This window comes from Medicago truncatula, chromosome 3 (assembly GCF_003473485.1).
Source record: "Medicago truncatula cultivar Jemalong A17 chromosome 3, MtrunA17r5.0-ANR, whole genome shotgun sequence".
NCBI classification, from domain to species: Eukaryota; Viridiplantae; Streptophyta; class Magnoliopsida; order Fabales; family Fabaceae; genus Medicago; species Medicago truncatula.
Window position 1 is genome coordinate 750,417 of NC_053044.1, and position 21,239 is coordinate 771,655.

The window sequence follows — 21,239 nt, forward strand, 5'->3', positions numbered from 1 at the left end:
CAGAAGCTGAGTCTATTTCAGAAGCAGAACCTAGTCTAGTAGTACAGAATGAAAATGCTTCTGAAGATATTCAAGATAACGCTCAGCAGGTTATTCAACCTAAATTCAAGCACAAATCTTCACATCCTAAGGAGCTAATCATTGGAAGCAAAGATAGTCCTAGAAGAACAAGATCACACTTCAGACAAGAAGAATCTTTAATAGGATTGCTTTCAATAATTGAACCTAAAACTGTTGAAGAAGCTCTCTCAGATGATGGTTGGATATTAACCATGCAAGAAGAGCTAAATCAGTTTCAGAGGAATGATGTGTGGGATCTGGTACCCAAACCTTTTCAGAAGAACATTATTGGAACAAAATGGGTATTCAGAAACAAGCTGAATGAACAAGGAGAAGTAACCAGAAACAAAGCCAGACTTGTTGCTCAAGGTTACAGTCAACAAGAAGGCATTGATTACACTGAAACGTTTGCTCTAGTTACAAGATTGGAAGCAATCAGGTTACTTCTATCCTACGCAATTAATCATGGCATAATATTATATCAAATGGATGTCAAAAGTGCTTTTCTTAATGGTGTCATTGAAGAAGAAGTGTATGTTAAACAACCTCCTGAGTTTGAGGATCTTAAGCATCCTGACCATGTTTATAAACTTAAGAAATCACTATATGGCTTGACACAAGCTCCCAGAGCTTGGTATGATAGACTAAGTAATTTCTTAATTAAAAATGATTTTGAAAGAGGACAAGTTGACACAACACTCTTCAGAAGGACTCTTAAGAAAGACATTTTGATCGTGCAAATATATGTTGATGATATAATATTTGGTTCTACTAATGCATCTCTTTGCAAAGAATTTTCTAAGTTAATGCAGGATGAATTTGAAATGAGTATGATGAGAGAATTGAAATTCTTTCTTGGAATTCAAATCAACCAAAGTAAAGAAGGAGTATATGTTCATCAAACAAAATATACAAAGAAGCTTCTGAAGAAGTTCAAGCTAGAAGATTGTAAAGTGATGAACACTCCAATGCATCCAACCTGCACCTTAAGCAAAGAAGATACTGGAACTGGAGTAGACCAGAAGCTATACAGAGGTATGATTGGTTCTCTGTTATACCTCACTGCATCTAGACCTGATATTTTATTCAGTGTATGCTTGTGTGCAAGATTTCAATCAGATCCTAGAGAATCTCATTTAACTGCAGTTAAGAGAATCTTCAGGTATCTGAAAGGAACAACTAATCTTGGACTCCTGTATAGGAAATCCCTAGATTATAAGTTGATTGGATTCTGTGATGCTGATTATGCTGGTGACAGGATTGAAAGAAAATCAACCAGTGAAAATTGCCAATTCCTGGGAGAGAATCTGATATCCTGGGCAAGCAAAAGACAAGCAACTATTGCTATGTCTACAGCAGAAGCAGAATACATTTCAGGTGCAAGTTGTTGTACACAACTACTCTGGATGAAACATCAGTTGGAAGATTATCAGATTAATGCTAACAGTATTCCCATCTATTGTGATAATACTGCTGCTATTTGTTTGTCAAAGAATCCAATTCTACATTCAAGAGCCAAGCATATTGAAATCAAACAACATTTTATCAGAGACTATGTTCAAAAAGGGATTTTAGATATACAATTCATTGATACTGAACATCAATGGGCTGATATATTTACAAAACCTTTATCTGTTGAAAGATTTGATTTTATTAAGAAAAATTTGAACATGTATTTTGTGTCTGATTGAAAAATTGCTTGCCTCTGAATAAGAAGTTTGGTTCTGAAGTCTATTCAGAAGCATCTGGTCCATCAGAAGCTCTTAAATGAGGTTCTGAGGAAAATGTGCTTCTGAAGATGACGTCAGCGCTAAGACTTCAGAAGCGGTATTCTTTGCTTCTGAATAGCAAGGTTAGTGGGAACGTTGGCAGTTACTTTTTGTAACAGCTGTCCCATTACCCAAAAGGTAGTTTTCTGAAGAGTCTCTGACGTGGTCTATTTGTATTGGAGTATAACAAAAAGGGCAATGATGTTTTATCTGCTTTTTAACATACTAACACGCGCCCCCAATTTGTCATTAATGCTATGTTTGTTTGTCTCTTCTGAATTACAAATGTTTTACTTAAAAACACTAAGTCAATTCACACACTACTCACTTCACAACAAACACTTTCTATTTTCTTCTCAATCCTCTGCGAAAGTAAGCGCATTCACTCTTCCTCTCAAAACACCGTAGAACCCTAAAACTCCTTTAAATCAATGGAAAGCTCAAGTTCTGCTGGTGGTTCATCATCAAATATGGAAATAGATATTCCGGCTTATGAGATTAAAGGAAGAACCATGTCTATTGAAGAATGGGAGTTAATCATTCAAGCAGAAAATCCAGTGGATTTCGCCTCCTTAACTCACCATGGATGCGACCTAGTAAGGTTCTACAAGAAGCAAAAGCTGATGAATTACTTCAGTCTTCTCAATGGTCCAACTTATGAAGTTCTGGTCAGACAATTCTGGGTAAGGGCTTCAGTCTTTGACATTGAAGCTGCTAGGCAGGAAGAAGCTCAACTGATTCTGGTTGATCCTACTCTGAAGGGAAAAACCAGAGAAGAAATGGGTCTACTCTCCTTCACCGGCACAGAGATTAGATCAAATGTCATGGGTATTCCTGTAACCATAAATGAGCAGGTTATTGCTCAAGCCATGGGAAGGGATACCTCTGGCAAATACTTTGGAGAAGAGATTCCTAATCCAAGAACCAACTCTTGGAAGGAAATTGTCAATGAGACCATTTATGGATCTAAGGTTGCTCAACCTTACAGCACTTTGAGCATTGAGAAGAAGTTGCTGCTGAAGATTCAGAATGAAAACATCTTTCCCAAAGGTGGAGGAAATGATCATCCGTCACTTGGTCACAAGGTTTTTCTGTATCACACCATCACTCAAGAGACCACAATGAATGTTCCTAAATACATGTTCAAGTACATGATCAAGGAACTAAAGAAGAGTCAGATGGAAAACAGAAAGTTTGTTCCTTATGGAAGGCTACTCTCTGTAATCTTTCAAGAAGGAGGACTTCTAAGTGCCTTGAAGGATGTTGGCATCTATGATAACCAGAAGCTGGGAGCAGTAACTGGGAAGATAATCAATGCATCAACACTTGTGAAGATGAAATTGATTCCAGCAAATGCTCACAAGAAACTAGATTCTGATATGCATGAATCTGATGCAATATCTGATCTAGTCACTCATCACATCCCTATCTGCAAGAAGGATCCCCTGGATGTGCAAAGGGCCTACATCTTGGACTTCTACAAAACTTACAAGAAGAAGATCAGCTTGAAAGATGTCCCTGAAGAGATGTATGGTGGTGATCTGCCTGTGGCCAAAGGCAGAAAATCAAAGAAGAAGCAGATCACCAAGGAAGAATATCTTGCTGAAGATGCTACTGAGAAGGGTGCTCAGAAGCATCAGAAAGTTAAGAAGGAAAAATCAACCTTGTCCACTATTCAAGAGGAAGTGGAGAACTTAGATGAAGTTCCAATCATCAGAAAAAGGACAAGCAGTGCTCAAGAAACAGCAGAATAGCTTGCTTCTGAACAACCTGCTTCTGAACAAGCTGCATCTGAAGAGCCTCAGAGTCCTAAGAAGAAAAGAGAAGCTGCTCTTCAAACCATCAAAAGGAAGAGATCTTCAAGAAATTTGAAGACAGCTGAAGGACGAAAAGAGGAAATGTTGGAAGAGCTTCAAGAAAACTGGGATGAAGACTCAAGTCCCAAGAAGGCAAAAAGGACTATAACTTCTGAGACAATAGTCATGCCTAGTTTTGAAGCTTCTGAGGAATTAAAGCAATATGCTAGGGAGTATTCTGCATCCAAGATAGCAGAAAGGAAAAGGATGAAGGAATTGTATGAGAAGCAAAGGGATGAGCGTCTCACGGCTGCAGGGTATGTGCCTACTCCTGTCATTGCTGCTTTAGCATCTGAGTTAGAGCAAGAAACAGTTAAGTATGGAGCAACTCTGCTTTCACAAGCCTTGAAGAATAAGCAAGCTTCAGGAGCTACTTCATCAGAACCAGTTTCAAAAGCTCCAGAAGCAGTTCATCCAGAAGCTCAATCTTCAGGTAATTCATCCAAACCTGACATCTATACTCAGATTCCATCTCTACCCTCTTCACCATCATCATCATCAACTGAATCAGATGACCAACCCCTTAGCCAACACATAGACAAACTTCTTAGAACCAAACCCACCAAACTAACAGAATTTGGAACACTTGACTATGAGCAAACTCAAATAGAATTTTCTAAGAATATGATTAAACTTTGTGAGAAATTCAATTTGCCTACTACTCATCCACTCTATCCAGAAATTCCAGAACCTGTTAGTGTACAACAACCTCAACCCAACCAAGAACCTAACCAAACAAACCCACAAAATGACCAAACTCCACAAAGAGCCTCTGAAGTAGTTTCAGAAGCAACTACTTCAGAAATCCCCCAACAACAAGAATCCTCAACCCTTCACAATTTAGAAAAACACTTAGGTGGTGAAATGCAACCTACACCTACAAAGGCCTCTAAGACAGTCCCTGGAAAGACTGTGTTAGAAAACCAACAAACAGAAACCATCCCTGAGCAAACCATCCCTGAGCAAACTGTTCCTGAGCAAACTGTTCCTGAACAAACTGTTCCTGAACAAGCTGCTTCTGAACAAGTTGCTTCTGACCATCAAATAACAGAACAACAACAACCAGAACCACCAATAATTGACCTAACCTCTTCTGACCATCAAACAGCCTCTGACCAGCCCTCCACATCTCATACAACTCAATCTGAACCTTCAACCATCCCTGACTCTTTCCTTGAATCTGAGTATATAGATGAACAGCTAATCAGGCTTAGTGATGAGATTCAGACACTGATTCTTCGCAGAACAGTTCATGTACCTCCTATTCACTATCTTGATCAATGGATGGATCTGAAAAAGAGTTTTGATGACCTGCTGGATCAGCTAAGCTCTAAGTGTGTCTCATCTCACTCTGCCATGCTGCAAAAGATGTTGGATGATATGCATGAAGCAGCTAGAGTGAAAGAGCTGAATTACGTGCCTCTGCTGGACATCACTCCTTTCTATCCAGAAGAAGAGTACATCACAAGGGCTGCAAGAATTCATGCTGGGTATAAAAGAAGAATGAAAGAAAAGGATGAGCTACTTAAGAAGAAGGATGAGCAAATTAAGTATCTTTTGGAACAGATGTACAAGCAAGCCCAACCTTAGTTGCACACCCATTTTTTTTGCTTGTTTTAATCTTTGTTCTAAGTACTTTAGTTGCACTGCTTTTGTATCTTAATTTCTCTATATATATATATATATTATCATTGTTTCTAAATCTTGTGCTTTTTTCACCTTCAATATTTTTTTACAAGCTTTAACTCTGATAATATTTACTGATTTTAATGCTGCTTGCTCTGATATACTATTTTTTTAAAGGTTATATGTTTATTCATTTGTTTTATTTGCTCTGATACTCTTTCTTTTGTTTTTATTCTTTTTGTTGATGACAAAAGGGGGAGTAAATGTATAGTATTTTAAGGCACTGAGCCCCACTATAACCACTTCTAAACTTTTTTAAATACTTATGATATTATTTTTATGAGTATTTTATTGAAATTTAATTAATAAGAATAGAACTCAGGGGGAGCTTACAAACCTCACCTTAAAGATCTATTAGACTCAGGGGGAGCTTACAAACCTCTATCCAAGTGGTCAACTTATTAATTAGATCCACAACAATTGAACATTTTAAATACTATTGTTTGTCATCATCAAAAAGGGGGAGATTGTTGGAACAAAATGTGTTTCACAATGAACCTTATTAAGTTTTGATGATAACAAGGTATTAAAAATTGTCAATTGGTTATTACTAATAATTGTTCAAGTGTACAGGACCAAAGGCTACTCAAGTTATTTCTGCACTGATTTGATACATCTTAGAAATTCAAAGTCTAGAGTCTTTACTGTATTGTATTGTGAACACCACTGATTGTATATCAAGTGTTCAACTCAAACTCAATTCTCTGTATTTTTGTTTGATTAGAAGTCTCTTGCCTGCGTGCTTGAGCATTAGAAGTCTCTTGCTTAGTGCTTGAGCATTGGAAGACTCTTGCGTGTGTGCTTGAGCAATTTTTGTGAAGTCTCATACTTAGAAAGTAGTGAGCAGTTGTAATCTTTGTGATTATAGTGAAATCTCCTTGGAAGTGCAAGGGGGACTGGACTACTTCCGTGTTGTGGAAGGAACCAGGATAACTGCTTGTGTCTTTGTCTTTCTTTTCTCTGCTCTGTTCTTTTCCGCCGCAATCTGACTCTGATCATTTCATCAGAAGCAATCAAACTGCTTCTGAAGTTTTATCAGAAGAAGTATTTTTTAAGAGAAAAAGAAAACACAATTCAACCCCCCCCCCCCCCCCTCTTGTGTTTTTCACCTTCAGTGTTAAACCTAAAGTATTGAATGATCAGAAGCTACTCAGCACTCACCCCAAGGTACAAGGGAGGAAAAGTAAAACCTCCAGAACTAACCCAAAAGGACCCATGAAGATATGGGTACCTAAATCTGAACTGGTTAAAACTGCAGGTGTGCCTAAGGGCAAGAGAGAAACAAAGGTCATGGTACCTAGACAGCGGGTGTTCAAAGCACATGACTGGAGAGAAAGCTTTGTTCCTTACCCTTACAATGAAAGATGGAGGAGAAGTGAAGTTTGGTGGCAACCAAACTGGAAAAATCATTGGTACAGGTACTATTGGTAATTCCTCCATTTCAATTAATAATGTGTGGCTTGTAGATGGTCTGAAGCATAACCTATTGAGCATTAGTCAATTTTGTGACAATGGGTATGATGTAATGTTCAGTAAGACCAACTGCACACTAGTCAACAAGGATGACAAATCCATTACATTCAAGGGAAAGAGAGTTGAGAATGTCTATAAAATTAATTTATCTGATCTGGCTGATCAGAAAGTAGTTTGCCTTCTGTCAATGAATGATAAAAAATTGGTATGGCATAGAAGGTTGGGACATGCTAATTAGAGATTAATTTCTAAAATTAGCAAGTTACAACTTGTCAAAGGATTGCCTAACATTGATTATCATTCAGATGCACTTTGTGGTGCATGTCAGAAAGGAAAAATTGTGAAAAGTTCTTTCAAATCTAAAGACATTGTATCAACCTCCAGACCCTTAAAATTACTTCATATTGATCTTTTTGGATCAGTTAACACTGCATCCTTATATGGAAGTAAATATGGATTAGTCATTGTTGATGATTACAGCAGATGGACTTGGGTAAAATTCATTAAAAGTAAAGATTATGCATGTGAAGTGTTTAGCAGCTTCTGCACTCAAATACAATCTGAAAAAGAATTGAAAATTTTGAAAGTCAGAAGTGATCATGGTGGAGAATTTGAAAATGAGCCATTTGAATCTTTTTGTGAAAAACATGGGATTCTCCATGAATTTTCTTCTCCTAGAACTCCACAACAAAATGGGGTTGTAGAGAGAAAGAACAGAACCTTACAAGAAATGGCCAGAACCATGATCCATGAAAACAATTTAGCTAAACATTTCTGGGCAGAAGGAGTTAATACTTCATGTTATATTCAAAATAGGATCTATATCAGACCTATGTTGGAGAAAACTACATATGAACTCTTTAAAGGAAGAAGACCCAATATCTCTTACTTTCATTAGTTTGGATGTACTTGTTACATTCTAAACACTAAAGACTATCTGAAGAAATTTGATGCCAAGGCTCAAAGAGGAATCTTTTTAGGTTACTCTGAAAGGTCAAAGGCGTACAAAGTGTATAATTCGAAAACACATTGTGTTGAAGAATCTATGCATGTTAAATTTGATGATAGGGAGCCTGGAAGTAAAACTCCAGAGCAAAGTGAAAGTAATGCAGGTACAACTGATTCTGAAGATGCATCAGAATCTGATCAACCCTCTGATTCTGAAAAGCATTCAGAAGTTGAATCTGGTCCAGAAGCTGAACTTACTCCAGAAGCTGAGTCTATTTCAGAAGCAGAACCTAGTCTAGTAGTACAGAATGAAAATGCTTCTGAAGATATTCAAGATAACGCTCAGCAGGTTATTCAACCTAAATTCAAGCACAAATCTTCACATCCTAAGGAGCTAATCATTGGAAGCAAAGATAGTCCTAGAAGAACAAGATCACACTTCAGACAAGAAGAATCTTTAATAGGATTGCTTTCAATAATTGAACCTAAAACTGTTGAAGAAGCTCTCTCAGATGATGGTTGGATATTAACCATGCAAGAAGAGCTAAATCAGTTTCAGAGGAATGATGTGTGGGATCTGGTACCCAAACCTTTTCAGAAGAACATTATTGGAACAAAATGGGTATTCAGAAACAAGCTGAATGAACAAGGAGAAGTAACCAGAAACAAAGCCAGACTTGTTGCTCAAGGTTACAGTCAACAAGAAGGCATTGATTACACTGAAACGTTTGCTCTAGTTACAAGATTGGAAGCAATCAGGTTACTTCTATCCTACGCAATTAATCATGGCATAATATTATATCAAATGGATGTCAAAAGTGCTTTTCTTAATGGTGTCATTGAAGAAGAAGTGTATGTTAAACAACCTCCTGAGTTTGAGGATCTTAAGCATCCTGACCATGTTTATAAACTTAAGAAATCACTATATGGCTTGACACAAGCTCCCAGAGCTTGGTATGATAGACTAAGTAATTTCTTAATTAAAAATGATTTTGAAAGAGGACAAGTTGACACAACACTCTTCAGAAGGACTCTTAAGAAAGACATTTTGATCGTGCAAATATATGTTGATGATATAATATTTGGTTCTACTAATGCATCTCTTTGCAAAGAATTTTCTAAGTTAATGCAGGATGAATTTGAAATGAGTATGATGAGAGAATTGAAATTCTTTCTTGGAATTCAAATCAACCAAAGTAAAGAAGGAGTATATGTTCATCAAACAAAATATACAAAGAAGCTTCTGAAGAAGTTCAAGCTAGAAGATTGTAAAGTGATGAACACTCCAATGCATCCAACCTGCACCTTAAGCAAAGAAGATACTGGAACTGGAGTAGACCAGAAGCTATACAGAGGTATGATTGGTTCTCTGTTATACCTCACTGCATCTAGACCTGATATTTTATTCAGTGTATGCTTGTGTGCAAGATTTCAATCAGATCCTAGAGAATCTCATTTAACTGCAGTTAAGAGAATCTTCAGGTATCTGAAAGGAACAACTAATCTTGGACTCCTGTATAGGAAATCCCTAGATTATAAGTTGATTGGATTCTGTGATGCTGATTATGCTGGTGACAGGATTGAAAGAAAATCAACCAGTGAAAATTGCCAATTCCTGGGAGAGAATCTGATATCCTGGGCAAGCAAAAGACAAGCAACTATTGCTATGTCTACAGCAGAAGCAGAATACATTTCAGGTGCAAGTTGTTGTACACAACTACTCTGGATGAAACATCAGTTGGAAGATTATCAGATTAATGCTAACAGTATTCCCATCTTTTGTGATAATACTGCTGCTATCTGTTTGTCAAAGAATCCAATTTTACATTCTAGAGCCAAGCATATTGAGATCAAACACCATTTTATCAGAGATTATGTTCAAAAAGGAATTTTAGATATACAATTCATTGATACTTAACACCAATGGGCTGATATATTTACAAAACCTTTATCTGTTGAAAGATTTGATTTTATTAAGAAAAATTTGAACATGCACTTTGTGTCTGATTGAAAATTTGCTTGCCTCTGAATAAGAAGTTTGGTTCTGAAGTCCATTCAGAAGCATCAGGTCCATCAGAAGCTCTTAACTGAGGTTCTGAGGAAAATGTGCTTCTGAAGATGACGTCAGCACTAAAACTTCAGAAGCGGTATTCTTTGCTTCTGAATAGCAAGGCTAGTGGGAACGTTGGCAGTTACTTTTTGTAACAGCTGTCTCATTACCCAAAGGTTAGTTTTCTGAAAAGTCTCTGACGTGGTCTATTTGTATTGGAGTATAACAAAAAGGGCAATGATGTTTTATCTGCTTTTAAACGTACTAACACGCGCCCCCAATTTGTCATTAATGCTATGTTTGTTTGTCTCTTTTGAATTGCGAACGTTTTGATAAATACACTTAAGCAAAAACACACACTACTCACTTCACAACTCACTTCACAACTCACACTCTCATTTCTTTTCAAACCTTCTCTGCTAAGTAACTTAAAAACCCTAGAAACCCTCTTCAATCTTCAATCAATCTAATGGCATCTTCAAGTTCTGCACCTGGTTCATCATCAAACATGCAACAAGAAGAGGCTCCTGCCTATGAGATTAAGGGAAGAACCATGTCCTTGGAGGAATGGGATTTAAAGATTCAGTCAGAAAGTCCAGTGGACTTTGATTCTTTGGCCGCTCACAACTGTGATGTTGGTAGTTTCTATGAAGCGCAAGGCTTGGGAAGCGATTTCAATTTTCTGAATGGTCCAACTTATCAAACGCTGGTACGACATTTCTGGGTTAGAGCCAGCATCTACGACAGACAAGCTGCTAAGATTGAAGAAGATGAAAAAGTTCTTCTCAATCCTGAACTCAAAGGGAAGTCCAGAAAGGAAATGGGCTTGGAAACTTTTTCTAAGACCCAGATTAGATCAAGCATCATGGGGATCCCTGTTTGGATCGCTGAGGATGTAATTGCTTTCGTCCTCAGAAGACCAACAGAAGGAGAACATGAGGCTGGAATTGCAAAGCCCAAGGACAGCCCCTGGAATGATATTGTAAACAAAACCCTCTACAACAAGGTCAAGAACTTTGCCTACGCAGATATGGATGCCAAAACAAAAGTAATGCTGAAGATTCAGAACGACAACCTACTACCAAAAGGTGGTGGTAGTGATCAACCTTCTCTGGAACACAAGATTCTTTTACACTTTGTCATAAAGGGTGTAAAGGCAAATGTGCCCAGATACATTTTCAGGCATATGATTCAACAGCTCAGAGAGAGCCAGCAGAATAAGAGGTGTTGGGTACCCTATGGGAGGCTACTCTCTGAGATTTTTCATCAGGGAGGCGTTCTTAAGTTGCTGAAGAAGGCAGAAATCTTCACAGATGAACAGTTGGGAACTGTTAGAGGGAAGATTATTAACGGTAAAACTCTGAGGTCCATGCGTCTGATTGATGTAAAAGATCTTAATAAGCTACCCACTGATTTGAAGTCATCTGATGCTAAATCAGCATTGATTCCCAACTTTCCCCCAATCTGTAAGCAAGATCCTCTGGATGTTCAGATGAACTATATCAGAGAGCATTATGAAAGGATAAAGGAGAAGATCAGTCTGAAGGATGTGCTTGATCAGATGTATGGTGGTGCTCTTCCTGTTGCCAAGAGCAGGAAATCAAAGAGCAAGCCCCTTTCAAAGGAAGAGTACTTGGAAGAAGAAGAGGCTAAAAAGAAACCTTCCAAGAGGACAAGGAAAGAAATCAAGGTTGAGGTTGCAGCTCCACAACTAAAGAAATCTAAAGCTAAAGTTTCTGCTTCTGAAGAAGTTGCTGCTTTTGAAGAAGTTCCTGCTTCTGAAGAAGATGTTCAGAAGCAGAAGAACAAGAAATCTGATGCTAGGGAAGCTGCTCTTCAAACCATCAGAAGGAAGAGATCAAGGAATCTGAAGACTGCTGAAGGACGCAAGGAGGAATATGCTGAACAATTGCTAGGAGCTTGGGAAGAAGAGCCAAGTCCTAAGAAAGCTAAGAGGACTAATAATGCTGAGCCTGTAGTCATGCCTAGTTTTGACCCTTCTGAGGAACAACTGCAACAAGCTAGGGAGTATGCTGCATCTGAGATAGCAAAGAAGAAGCTGATGAAAAAGCAGTTTGAGAAGCAAAGGGATGAGCAACTCAAGGCTGCAGGGTATGTTCTTGCACCTGAAATCGTTGCTTTGGCTGCTGAGTTAGAGCAAGAAACTGTCAAAGAAGGAGCAGCATTGCTTTCACAAGCTTTGAAGAATAAGCATGCATCAGGAGCTACTTCATCTGAACCTGCATCTAAAGCTCCAGAAGCAGCTCATCCAGAAGCTCACTCTTCAGGTACTTCATCTAAAGCTGAAATCAATACTCAGATACCTGACCTTCCTATTTCACCCTCTTCACCCTCATCATCATCAACCGAATCAGATGACAAACCTTTAAGTCAACACATAGAAAATCTCCTAAACCTCAAACCTACCAAACAAACAACCTATGGAACAATTGATTATGAGCAGACCCAAATTGAATTTTCTAAGAATAGGATAAAAATCTGTGAAAAATTCAATTTGCCCGCTGATCACTTCTTTCATCCAGCAAGCCCAGAAGCTGTTAGTGTCCAACACCCTGAACCCAACCAAGAACCTAACCAAACAAACCCTCAAAATGACCAAACTCCACAAAGAGCCTCTGAAGTAGTTTCAGAAGCAACTACTTCAGAAATCCCCCAACAACAAGAATCCTCAACCCTTCACAACCTAGAAAGACATCTAGGTGGTGAAATGCAACCAACACCCAAAAAGGCCTCTAAGACAGTCCCTGGAAAGATTGTTTTGGAAGCCCAAACAGAGACCTAAACTGAAACAACCATCCCTGAGCAAACTGTTCCTGAACAAATTGTTCCTGAACAGGTTGCTTCTGACCTAGACCAAGGTGCTTCTGAACAATCTGTTTATGAACACCATGTCTCTGACCAACAACAAACAACAACAGAACAACCCCAGCCTAACACAGAACAACAACAACAACCAGAATCACCAACAATTGACTTAACCATTCCTGAACAACAAAGAGCCTCTGACCAACCTTCAACATCTCAAACAACCCATCTTGAACCTTCACCCATCCCTGATACCATCATAGAATCTGAGTATATAGATGAACAGCTTATTAGGCTTAGTGATGAGATTCAGACACTGATTCTTCGTAGAACAGTTCATGTACCTCCTATTCACTATCTTGATCAATGGATGGATCTAAAGAAGGGTTTTAATGAGCTGCTGGATCAACTGAGCACAAAATGTGTCTCATCTCACTCTGCAATGCTGAAGAAAATGTTGGATGATATGCATGAAGCAGCTAGAGTGAAAGAGCTTGATTATGTGCCTCTGTTAGCCAACTCTCCTTTTTATCCAGAAGATGATTACATTTCAAGAGCTGATAGAATTCAAGCTGGGCTGAAAAGAAGACTAAGAGCACAGAATGAACAACTTCAGAAGAAGGATGAGCAGATTAAATATCTATTGGAACAGATGTATAAGCTAGCCAAACCTTAGTTGCACACCCAAATGTTGCTTGTTTAGATTTTTGTTCTAACTGTTTTAATTGCTTTCACTTTGTATTTTAACTTGTCTATCATAAATTTTTATCATTGCTTCTGAATCATTCTATTTTCAAGCTTTTGCTATGATAATATGTGCTGCATTTTAATGTTGTCTGCTCTGATACACTGTATTTTAAAGTTTTTTTTTACTTTTGTTGCTCTGATACTCTTTCTTTTGTTTTTACTTACTTTTTGTTGATGATAAAAGGGAGAGTAGATGTATAGTATTTTAAGGCTCTGAGCCCCATTATAATAACTTGAGCTTTGCTCAGAACCACTTCTAAACCTTTTTAATACTTCTGATATTTTATGAATATTTTATTGAAATTTAATTAATAAGAATAGAACTCAGGGGGAGCTTACAAACCTCACCTTAAAGATCTATTAGACTCAGGGGGAGCTTACAAACCTCTATCCCAGTAGTCAACTTATTAATTAGATCAACAACAATTGAACATTTTAAATACTATTGTTTGTCATCATCAAAAAGGGGGAGATTGTTGGAACAAAATGTGTTTTACAATGAACCTTAATAAGTTTTGATGATAACAAGGTATTAAAAATTGTCAATTGGTTATTGCTAATAATTATTCAAGTGTACAGGACCAAAGGCTAGTCAAGTAATTTCAATAGGTCTTGGAAGAACAATGGAAAGCAAAAGAATTCTAAGCATCTGAATAAAACTGCGTCTGAAGCTTAAAGTGCTTCTGAAGCTGAAGTGCTTATGAAGTGATGACGTCATCAGAAGCAGAAGGTCATCAGAAGCAAGGTTTTCATCAGAAGCGATATCATCACCAGAAGCTACATTTAATCCGTATATTCAAACTGAAGATCAAAAATAGCTGTTTCTCATTTCAATCTTATCTAAGAAGAACGAAGAATTGAAAGGGAGGTATCAACGGTCATTTAGATAGCACTGAACATTTGTCCTTCGTTAACAGAGTTGACAAAGTACAAGTGTACAACCACTATCTCCACTACTCTGCTTTTGTCCACGCTACAAGACAAGACAACAGCTATGCCTGCAGAATTTGTGCCTTCAAGATGGGAATGAATTTGAAGCTAATTCTTCAAAGGACTACACCCAAATCAGGCAAAGGATTACTGGTGGATCATCAAAGGATTTCAAACGACTCTTTAGACGTGCTAATTATCTCAACGTCTCTTTCACGCCTCTATATAAAGGAGTGAAGACTTGAAGATTGCAGATAGAGACATACAAGTTCAAAAGCGCCAAAACTCTGTCAATTTGATTCTACAAAGCACACTGAATTTCTGCACTGATTTGATACATCTTAGAAATTCAAAAGTCTAGAGTCTTTAACGTATTGTATTGAGAACACCACTAATTGTATATCAAGTGTTCAAGTCAAACTTAATTCCTTGTATTTTTGTTTGATCAGAAGACTCTTGCCTGCGTGCTTGAGCATTAGAAGTCTCTTGCTTATTGCTTGAGCATTGGAAGACTCTTGCGTGTGTGCTTGAGCATTTTTGTGAAGTCTCATACTTAGAGAGTATTGAGCATTTGTAATCTTTTTGATTATAGTGAAATCTCCTTGGAAGTGCAAGGGGGACTGAACTACTTCCGTGTTGTGGAAGGAACCAGGATAACTGCTTGTGTCTTTGTCTTTCTTTTCTCTGCTCTGTTCTTTTCCGCTGCATATCTGATTCTGATCATTTCATCAGAAGCATTCACAAACTGCTTCTGAAGGTTTATCAGAAGAAGAATTTTTTAGAAAGAAAAAGAAAACACAATTCAACCCCCCCCTTCTTGTGTTTTTCTCACCTTCACTTTTGCGTCTTGGTCACGGAGGGACTTAAAATTAAATTTATCTATTCCTTGACTTAAAATTGACATCCACACAAACATGCATATATTCATAACAACTTCAACTAACTTAATTTTTTCCAATAAGGTTCACAAAATTATCCTTATCAGAAGGACAAACGATATTTACTTTTTATCGAATTTATCAATCTAAAAATACATATGGGTGGGAAAAGAAACTCCATTCTTGTTGTCGAAAATGGATTTACACATAGAAGCAATACTATTAAGGCCCATTTTCTCCTAAAATACTGTTTTTAGAGAGATGTTACTCCCACCCCCCACACCTTTCATCTATATACCTCTAAAATTTATTAAAATAACAGCCAAACAAACAAGAATTTCTCTTTATTCATTTCAATAGTAATAACGTCGAGGTGTCATTGAATAAATAATATAGACAACACCCTCTTTTTTGCAAAATGTTCAGTGAAGTAACAAAGGAAATAATTTGTCATAAAATAGTTATCTCAAACCAAAACAATAGAGAGAAAAAAAACGTGAACATGACGTGAGTATAAAAGATAAATTATCTCAAAAGTTGTCATAAAATAGTTGTTTAAATATTTCTCTAAAAAGTAATTTAATAGCACCACGAACAACCTAGTAGATACTATGCAATACCAATCATTTCCAGATAGATTGACATTACTACTGGCAATTGCAATACAAAGAATATAATTTGCCAAAACGTTACTAATACTTCTTCATTGAAGTTGTTTTGTTCAATTCAACAACAAAATTCTCCCATCTATCTATTATTTTAACATAAGAGGTAATTACACCAAAAACTCCATCTCCTCCCGTAAAGTAACGAAGTTTGACTTTATTCCATTTAACTAACATACATACCCGTGTGAAAACTCAAAAGATTTTTGCTTTGTAGTTAAGGTATAAATTTATAACAAAATATTGGTAAGATATAATTCAAGTTATTGTGCATTTTCATGTAAGACTTATTAAATCGATAAACTTGCTTTATGGTTTAGATAACATCCTTAAACTATCAAAACAAAAGTTAAATAAAAACAAACAAATGACTTCAAAGTTTTCAAAAGACACTTAAAAAAGAAAAAAGTAGTATTTTTTAAGGAAAATTAAAGTTACCTCACATAAGGTCTATCAAAATGACATTAGCCTTTTATTTAGTTTTAAAACTTACATGAATTCCTCTTAAATTCTCATCAAATATACAGACACCTCCCATTTCTATTAACATCGTTAACTTTCAGTTAACTTTATTTTTAACGAATTTTCCAACAAAAATAAACTTCCATGAATCCACCATTTTTATAAACAAGGCAATGAATCCATCATTGATGGTCAATCCACTAATATCATCAACCAAATCTACCATTTTTAGTGAAGTGTTTGCCTATTTGATAATAACTTAAGGGGTGTCATTGTAAATTTTAAAACTAAAGACGATGTTAATATCGTTTTAATAAACTTCAAGGAAAGTTATGTAATTTTATCTATTTTTATCATTTGTGTACAAAACACAAGATTGAATGTGTTTATTATGCAAATATTAATTTTGAAACAATTATATAAATATTTTTTTGACTAAAATTTCATTGGAAGCAAAGTCAACAACTACACGTGGCCTTTTCTCTTGGCCATTATCTACTAGTCAAACGTCATCATGCAAAGAAGAGATTGATTCAGAAAAACAAAAACAAAAAAAAATGTGCCCTTTGAGGCTAATTCTCATATTCTTGTCAGCAACACTCGCAGGATTCTTTGTCCTCAGAAATTTCCGATCTCAGCGTAAGATCGATGATGATGATGAAGATGCTGTTTCTAACGCTAAAATCTCAGATTCTTCTAATCCTTCGTCAAATCAAAATTCTAAGGTTGACCCATTTCACCCTTTTGCTTCAATTTTAATAAAAATATGTTTTTTTTAATTAACCCTGAATTTGTGATTTTAGGTTCGTGCTGCGTTAGAATCTGGGTTTTGGACTTTTTTGGATATGGCTAGTGGTCGTTATCTTTGGAGGCATATGGTATCTTCATCTTGAAAGAAATCTAGCTGATTATGTGTTTGACTGATTGCAATTTACATGTGGGTGATTGATCAATATCATTTTCCTTTGATAGTGTAATAATACTTGGGGCAATTTGTATTGTTGGTCTTGGATTTTCAATACAAATGATGATGACGATAAAAATGATGATCTTCATGTATGTGTATGTTTGGTATCATGTTGTGCCAGAATCACGGTGACACGTCGCGATTTTTCAAATGCTATACTATGTAGCTTCTGCAAATCATGGTGCCATGATTCTGGCATAACGACCTTAACACTACCAAATATAGGCAAAGTCAAACATATAGAGTGTGTCCTTAAACCGTTTTTGTTATGGATTTGAGTTGTTTCCTGTTTTCATGTGAAGTTGTAAATTTCAATGTTTTTTTTATTGGATACTTGCTTTTGTGTTCATGTGGATGGAAGTTTTTGCACGTGTAGTAAAGAAATTTGATATTATGTTGGCTTAATCAAATGATGCGTACATTAGGGGGAACATTTAGAAGCCAAAGGTATTGCTATTGTTTTGTAACAAAAAGTATCTAATGTTGATGTAGGAATATTAATATGCAAGGGTATATGTATGCATGATGAAAGTCTATGTAACATAACAGTAGTAGTAGCAAATGAAATACAAACAATGTAATTCTTATATAAATGAAGATTCACACAAAAAGTCCAATTGTATAAATCACACAAGTAACATTAGGAAAAGAAGAACATGATTATGGTATCTCTTCCTTTTGTGTTCTTCTGCTTAGTTCTTGGTTTTGGTTTTTATTTCTTTGGAAGTGCTAGAGGAAGACGTGGTGTATACACAAACCCTCAAGTTTATGGTATGCCAATTCCACCACGAGGCACTGCAATTGCAAATAGTACCTTCCCTTAATCTTCTTCTCCAACCCAATATTCCAAACCATCTTAATGAATCTTAATTGGACTCACATCAACATTCATCTTCTTTTAAAAAGACGGTTAGTCCCCCGTTTCAAAATCATCTAAATAGAAACCAATCAAATGATCAAAAGGAATCTAGAACATAATCAAATATTTTTTATGTTTCATTTCTTCATCAACCACCTCATTTGCAATTAAGATACCGTCCAAAATTTATCTCCCTTTTAGAAACGATTGACTTTCTAAAATCACCAAATAACTTACTTCACCATACTAAAACCATAGCCATCATCTTATAAATACATACAACCAAAGGAATTGGATGAAAATGGGCCAACCTATCAACACAAAAAAAGTGCAGTTAGAACATTAAAAAATATTATAAAGTCAACCTTGAAGGCCAGCTAAACTATTTTAAGGAACCAAAATTTAAACCATATGGTCCAAAAATTTTGAAGCTATCATAATCCCAAATCTTTTTATTTACCTTCATGTGCTTCAATAAATGAAGGACAAAATAGAATTATATCTCCTATTATGAATCAATCCGTGATAAAATTGTGTTAGCATCTTCTTCCAGTGAGAGAATTCTAACGTCCTAGCAGAAAACGCTACAATTAAAAAGTAACCTTTTACTATGTTGAAAAAACTAAAAACAACAATTAAAAAACAACGGAGGTAATAATATACTAGAAGTTTTAGTTTTTATAAAATACTAGTAGGGCTTAAAAGACACTGTCAGGCATAATTTTTGAGTTTAAATGTTTTTCTAATGTTAATTTATATCAAAACAAATTTTACTTTAATCTATAAAAAACGGGCCAAATAAATCGGACTTTTTCTTTCAACTCTTCTCTTTCTCCTATAAAAACAGAGAAGAATCTTCGGACATTTTAGGTCAAACCATCAAAGAAGAAAAAATTAGTACCAACACAAATACTACTATTTCTCTCCTATAAACTATATATGTCGGTATGTTTTGCAATTCTACTTGTCATTTTGCTTCTTTTTCTCTAATCTATGCCTCGTTAACTCACTTGGTTATTTGTTACGATAGGTAAATTTGTATAGATTTTTTTTTTTTATATATCAGTTAGGTGATCGATAAATTTTGATGAGCCTTGGCATTTTTCTTCTGGGTGTTAGAACAACAACAAAGTTAAAAAGCAAGACAATAAAACACGATATTTGTGTAAGCAGTTCAACCGATGATGCATAACTTTGTGACTATAAAGTAGTTATAATTCTTGTTTATTTCTTTGATTAATTAGGGTTTATAGTGTTACAAGCCGTAAATATAAGATTATGATCTAAGACATACTCAACAATGAGTGATTTTAAGTTTTACGCTTTACGTTTAGGCAAAGATTCAGTGACCCCAAACTTATACGTGCTGCTTATCCTGGGTTAGGTTAAGGTTGTAGGGACCGAAAGGAAAGAGTTTAGGGGTAATGTCCTATTAATCACACAAGAAAATTTCATTAGTTAAAACAAAAAAAAAGTAATATATGTTTCATTATGTACAAATAATATATGTTTAGTTATGCTTTCTTTAAACCTTGATTTTCATTATATATTTGATGGACGTCTGATTCTTATATTAGATGCAAACGTATGCTAGTTCTATGATGCACAAGTGAAATATTTGTTTCAAACCATTAAATTGAGATAATAATAAGATTTATTGATTTAATGGTAAAACTAACTAAACGTGTATATGATGAAACACTATTTCATTGGTGCATTATAGAATTAACTTTAAGAGTATTAATTAATTGAGAATTTGAATATACTAAAGTACACTACACTTTATTACAGAACAAATCTAAAGGAAAGTCGACATTAGTCCCCAAGTTTGGGGAATGGGATGCCAATGATTCATCAACTGCCAATGGATACACTGTGATATTCAATAAAATTAAAGAGGAAAAAAGGGGTGGGAAATTTCAATCACCCCCAAATAATTCAGCATCCAATGCTCATAAACGTAAAGCTTTTCTTGGAAAGACTCTATCCGTAAGTTCTTTCTTTTTCTTTCCACTTTACTTGCTTTTCTCACTTCACAATTTAATTTTCTATTTTCTCAAGGATTTTTTTTTTTGTCATTCTGCTACAATTTGTTGGCACGTAGGGTAGTTCATATTTCTTATTCTTGTTGCAATTATCTAGTAAGTTAAAGCTCTATGCATATTCCAATAACTTCTTGAAGAATTAAGGAAATAATATCACTTTTATATATGTATGTATATATGTCTTTGCTAAATTCAAGTGCTGTATACAGTAGCTCAGTCAGACTTTTGTGCATATTAGTATCTTGAAATGGACTGGACTTCCTTGTTTCCTTACAATTAATAATCCCTGCGTGTATTGAATTTTTATTTTTATTTTTTTACTGCAGAAGAAATGGTTTTGCTGTTGCACAAACGTCCATTCTGAGTCATGACTCATGAGAGTGCTTTGAGCTAGGGGGAAAATAACAATTAGGAAAATAGATATTACGTTATATTTATGATTTATGGTGAACAATCACTGGGATTTTTTTGACCTAATACTTGTTGTATTGAAACTTAACTTCACATGATAATTTTTCGATTCTTATCGACTCATATTTCTCTATTGTTTAAGGGTGATGTTTGTGTTATATTACATGTCGAGATAATTGTTTTATAACAGAGTTTATGCATGATTTATAACTATGATTGTCAAACTCTCGAGTTAACTTTTCAATTCTTGCGAGCTTATGATTATAGGTCACAAAACTAATTTAACTCGTATGTAAACTCTCTTTTTGATAAACTCATGACTTCGAATAAATTCTGATAAAATTGGTAGATCTTCATCACTTTCGTGTACCCATCGGATGGCAGCCCTTTCGGGGCTTCCTCAGGGACCGATTAACTCTGCGTAGATTGACTGAACGCAGAAAGCCTTCCAGGTGATAGTGTTTATCGCATGATTTATTGTTACTCATGTCAACATTCCCACTTCTGATATCTCCAGGTGTTGTCACCAAAAACCTTCCCCGATTGACAAAACATCCTTATTGATTTTACTCGTAGTTAATGAGTTTACCATTTACATTAATTTTTC

At 35.8% G+C, this 21,239-nt stretch overlaps 1 protein-coding gene across 1 annotated transcript; it reads left to right on the plus strand.

Annotated features, from left to right (window-relative positions):
* Nucleotides 1-16,891: 16,891 nt before the first annotated feature.
* Nucleotides 16,892-17,917, plus strand: LOC25481010 (uncharacterized). Its single transcript, XM_013586504.3, has 2 exons — nt 16,892-17,075; nt 17,154-17,917. The coding sequence occupies exons 1-2, from the start codon at nt 16,908-16,910 to the stop codon at nt 17,241-17,243; spliced, it is 258 nt and encodes an 85-aa protein (XP_013441958.2). The 5' UTR covers nt 16,892-16,907; the 3' UTR covers nt 17,244-17,917.
* The last annotated feature ends 3,322 nt before the right edge of the window (nt 17,918-21,239 follow it).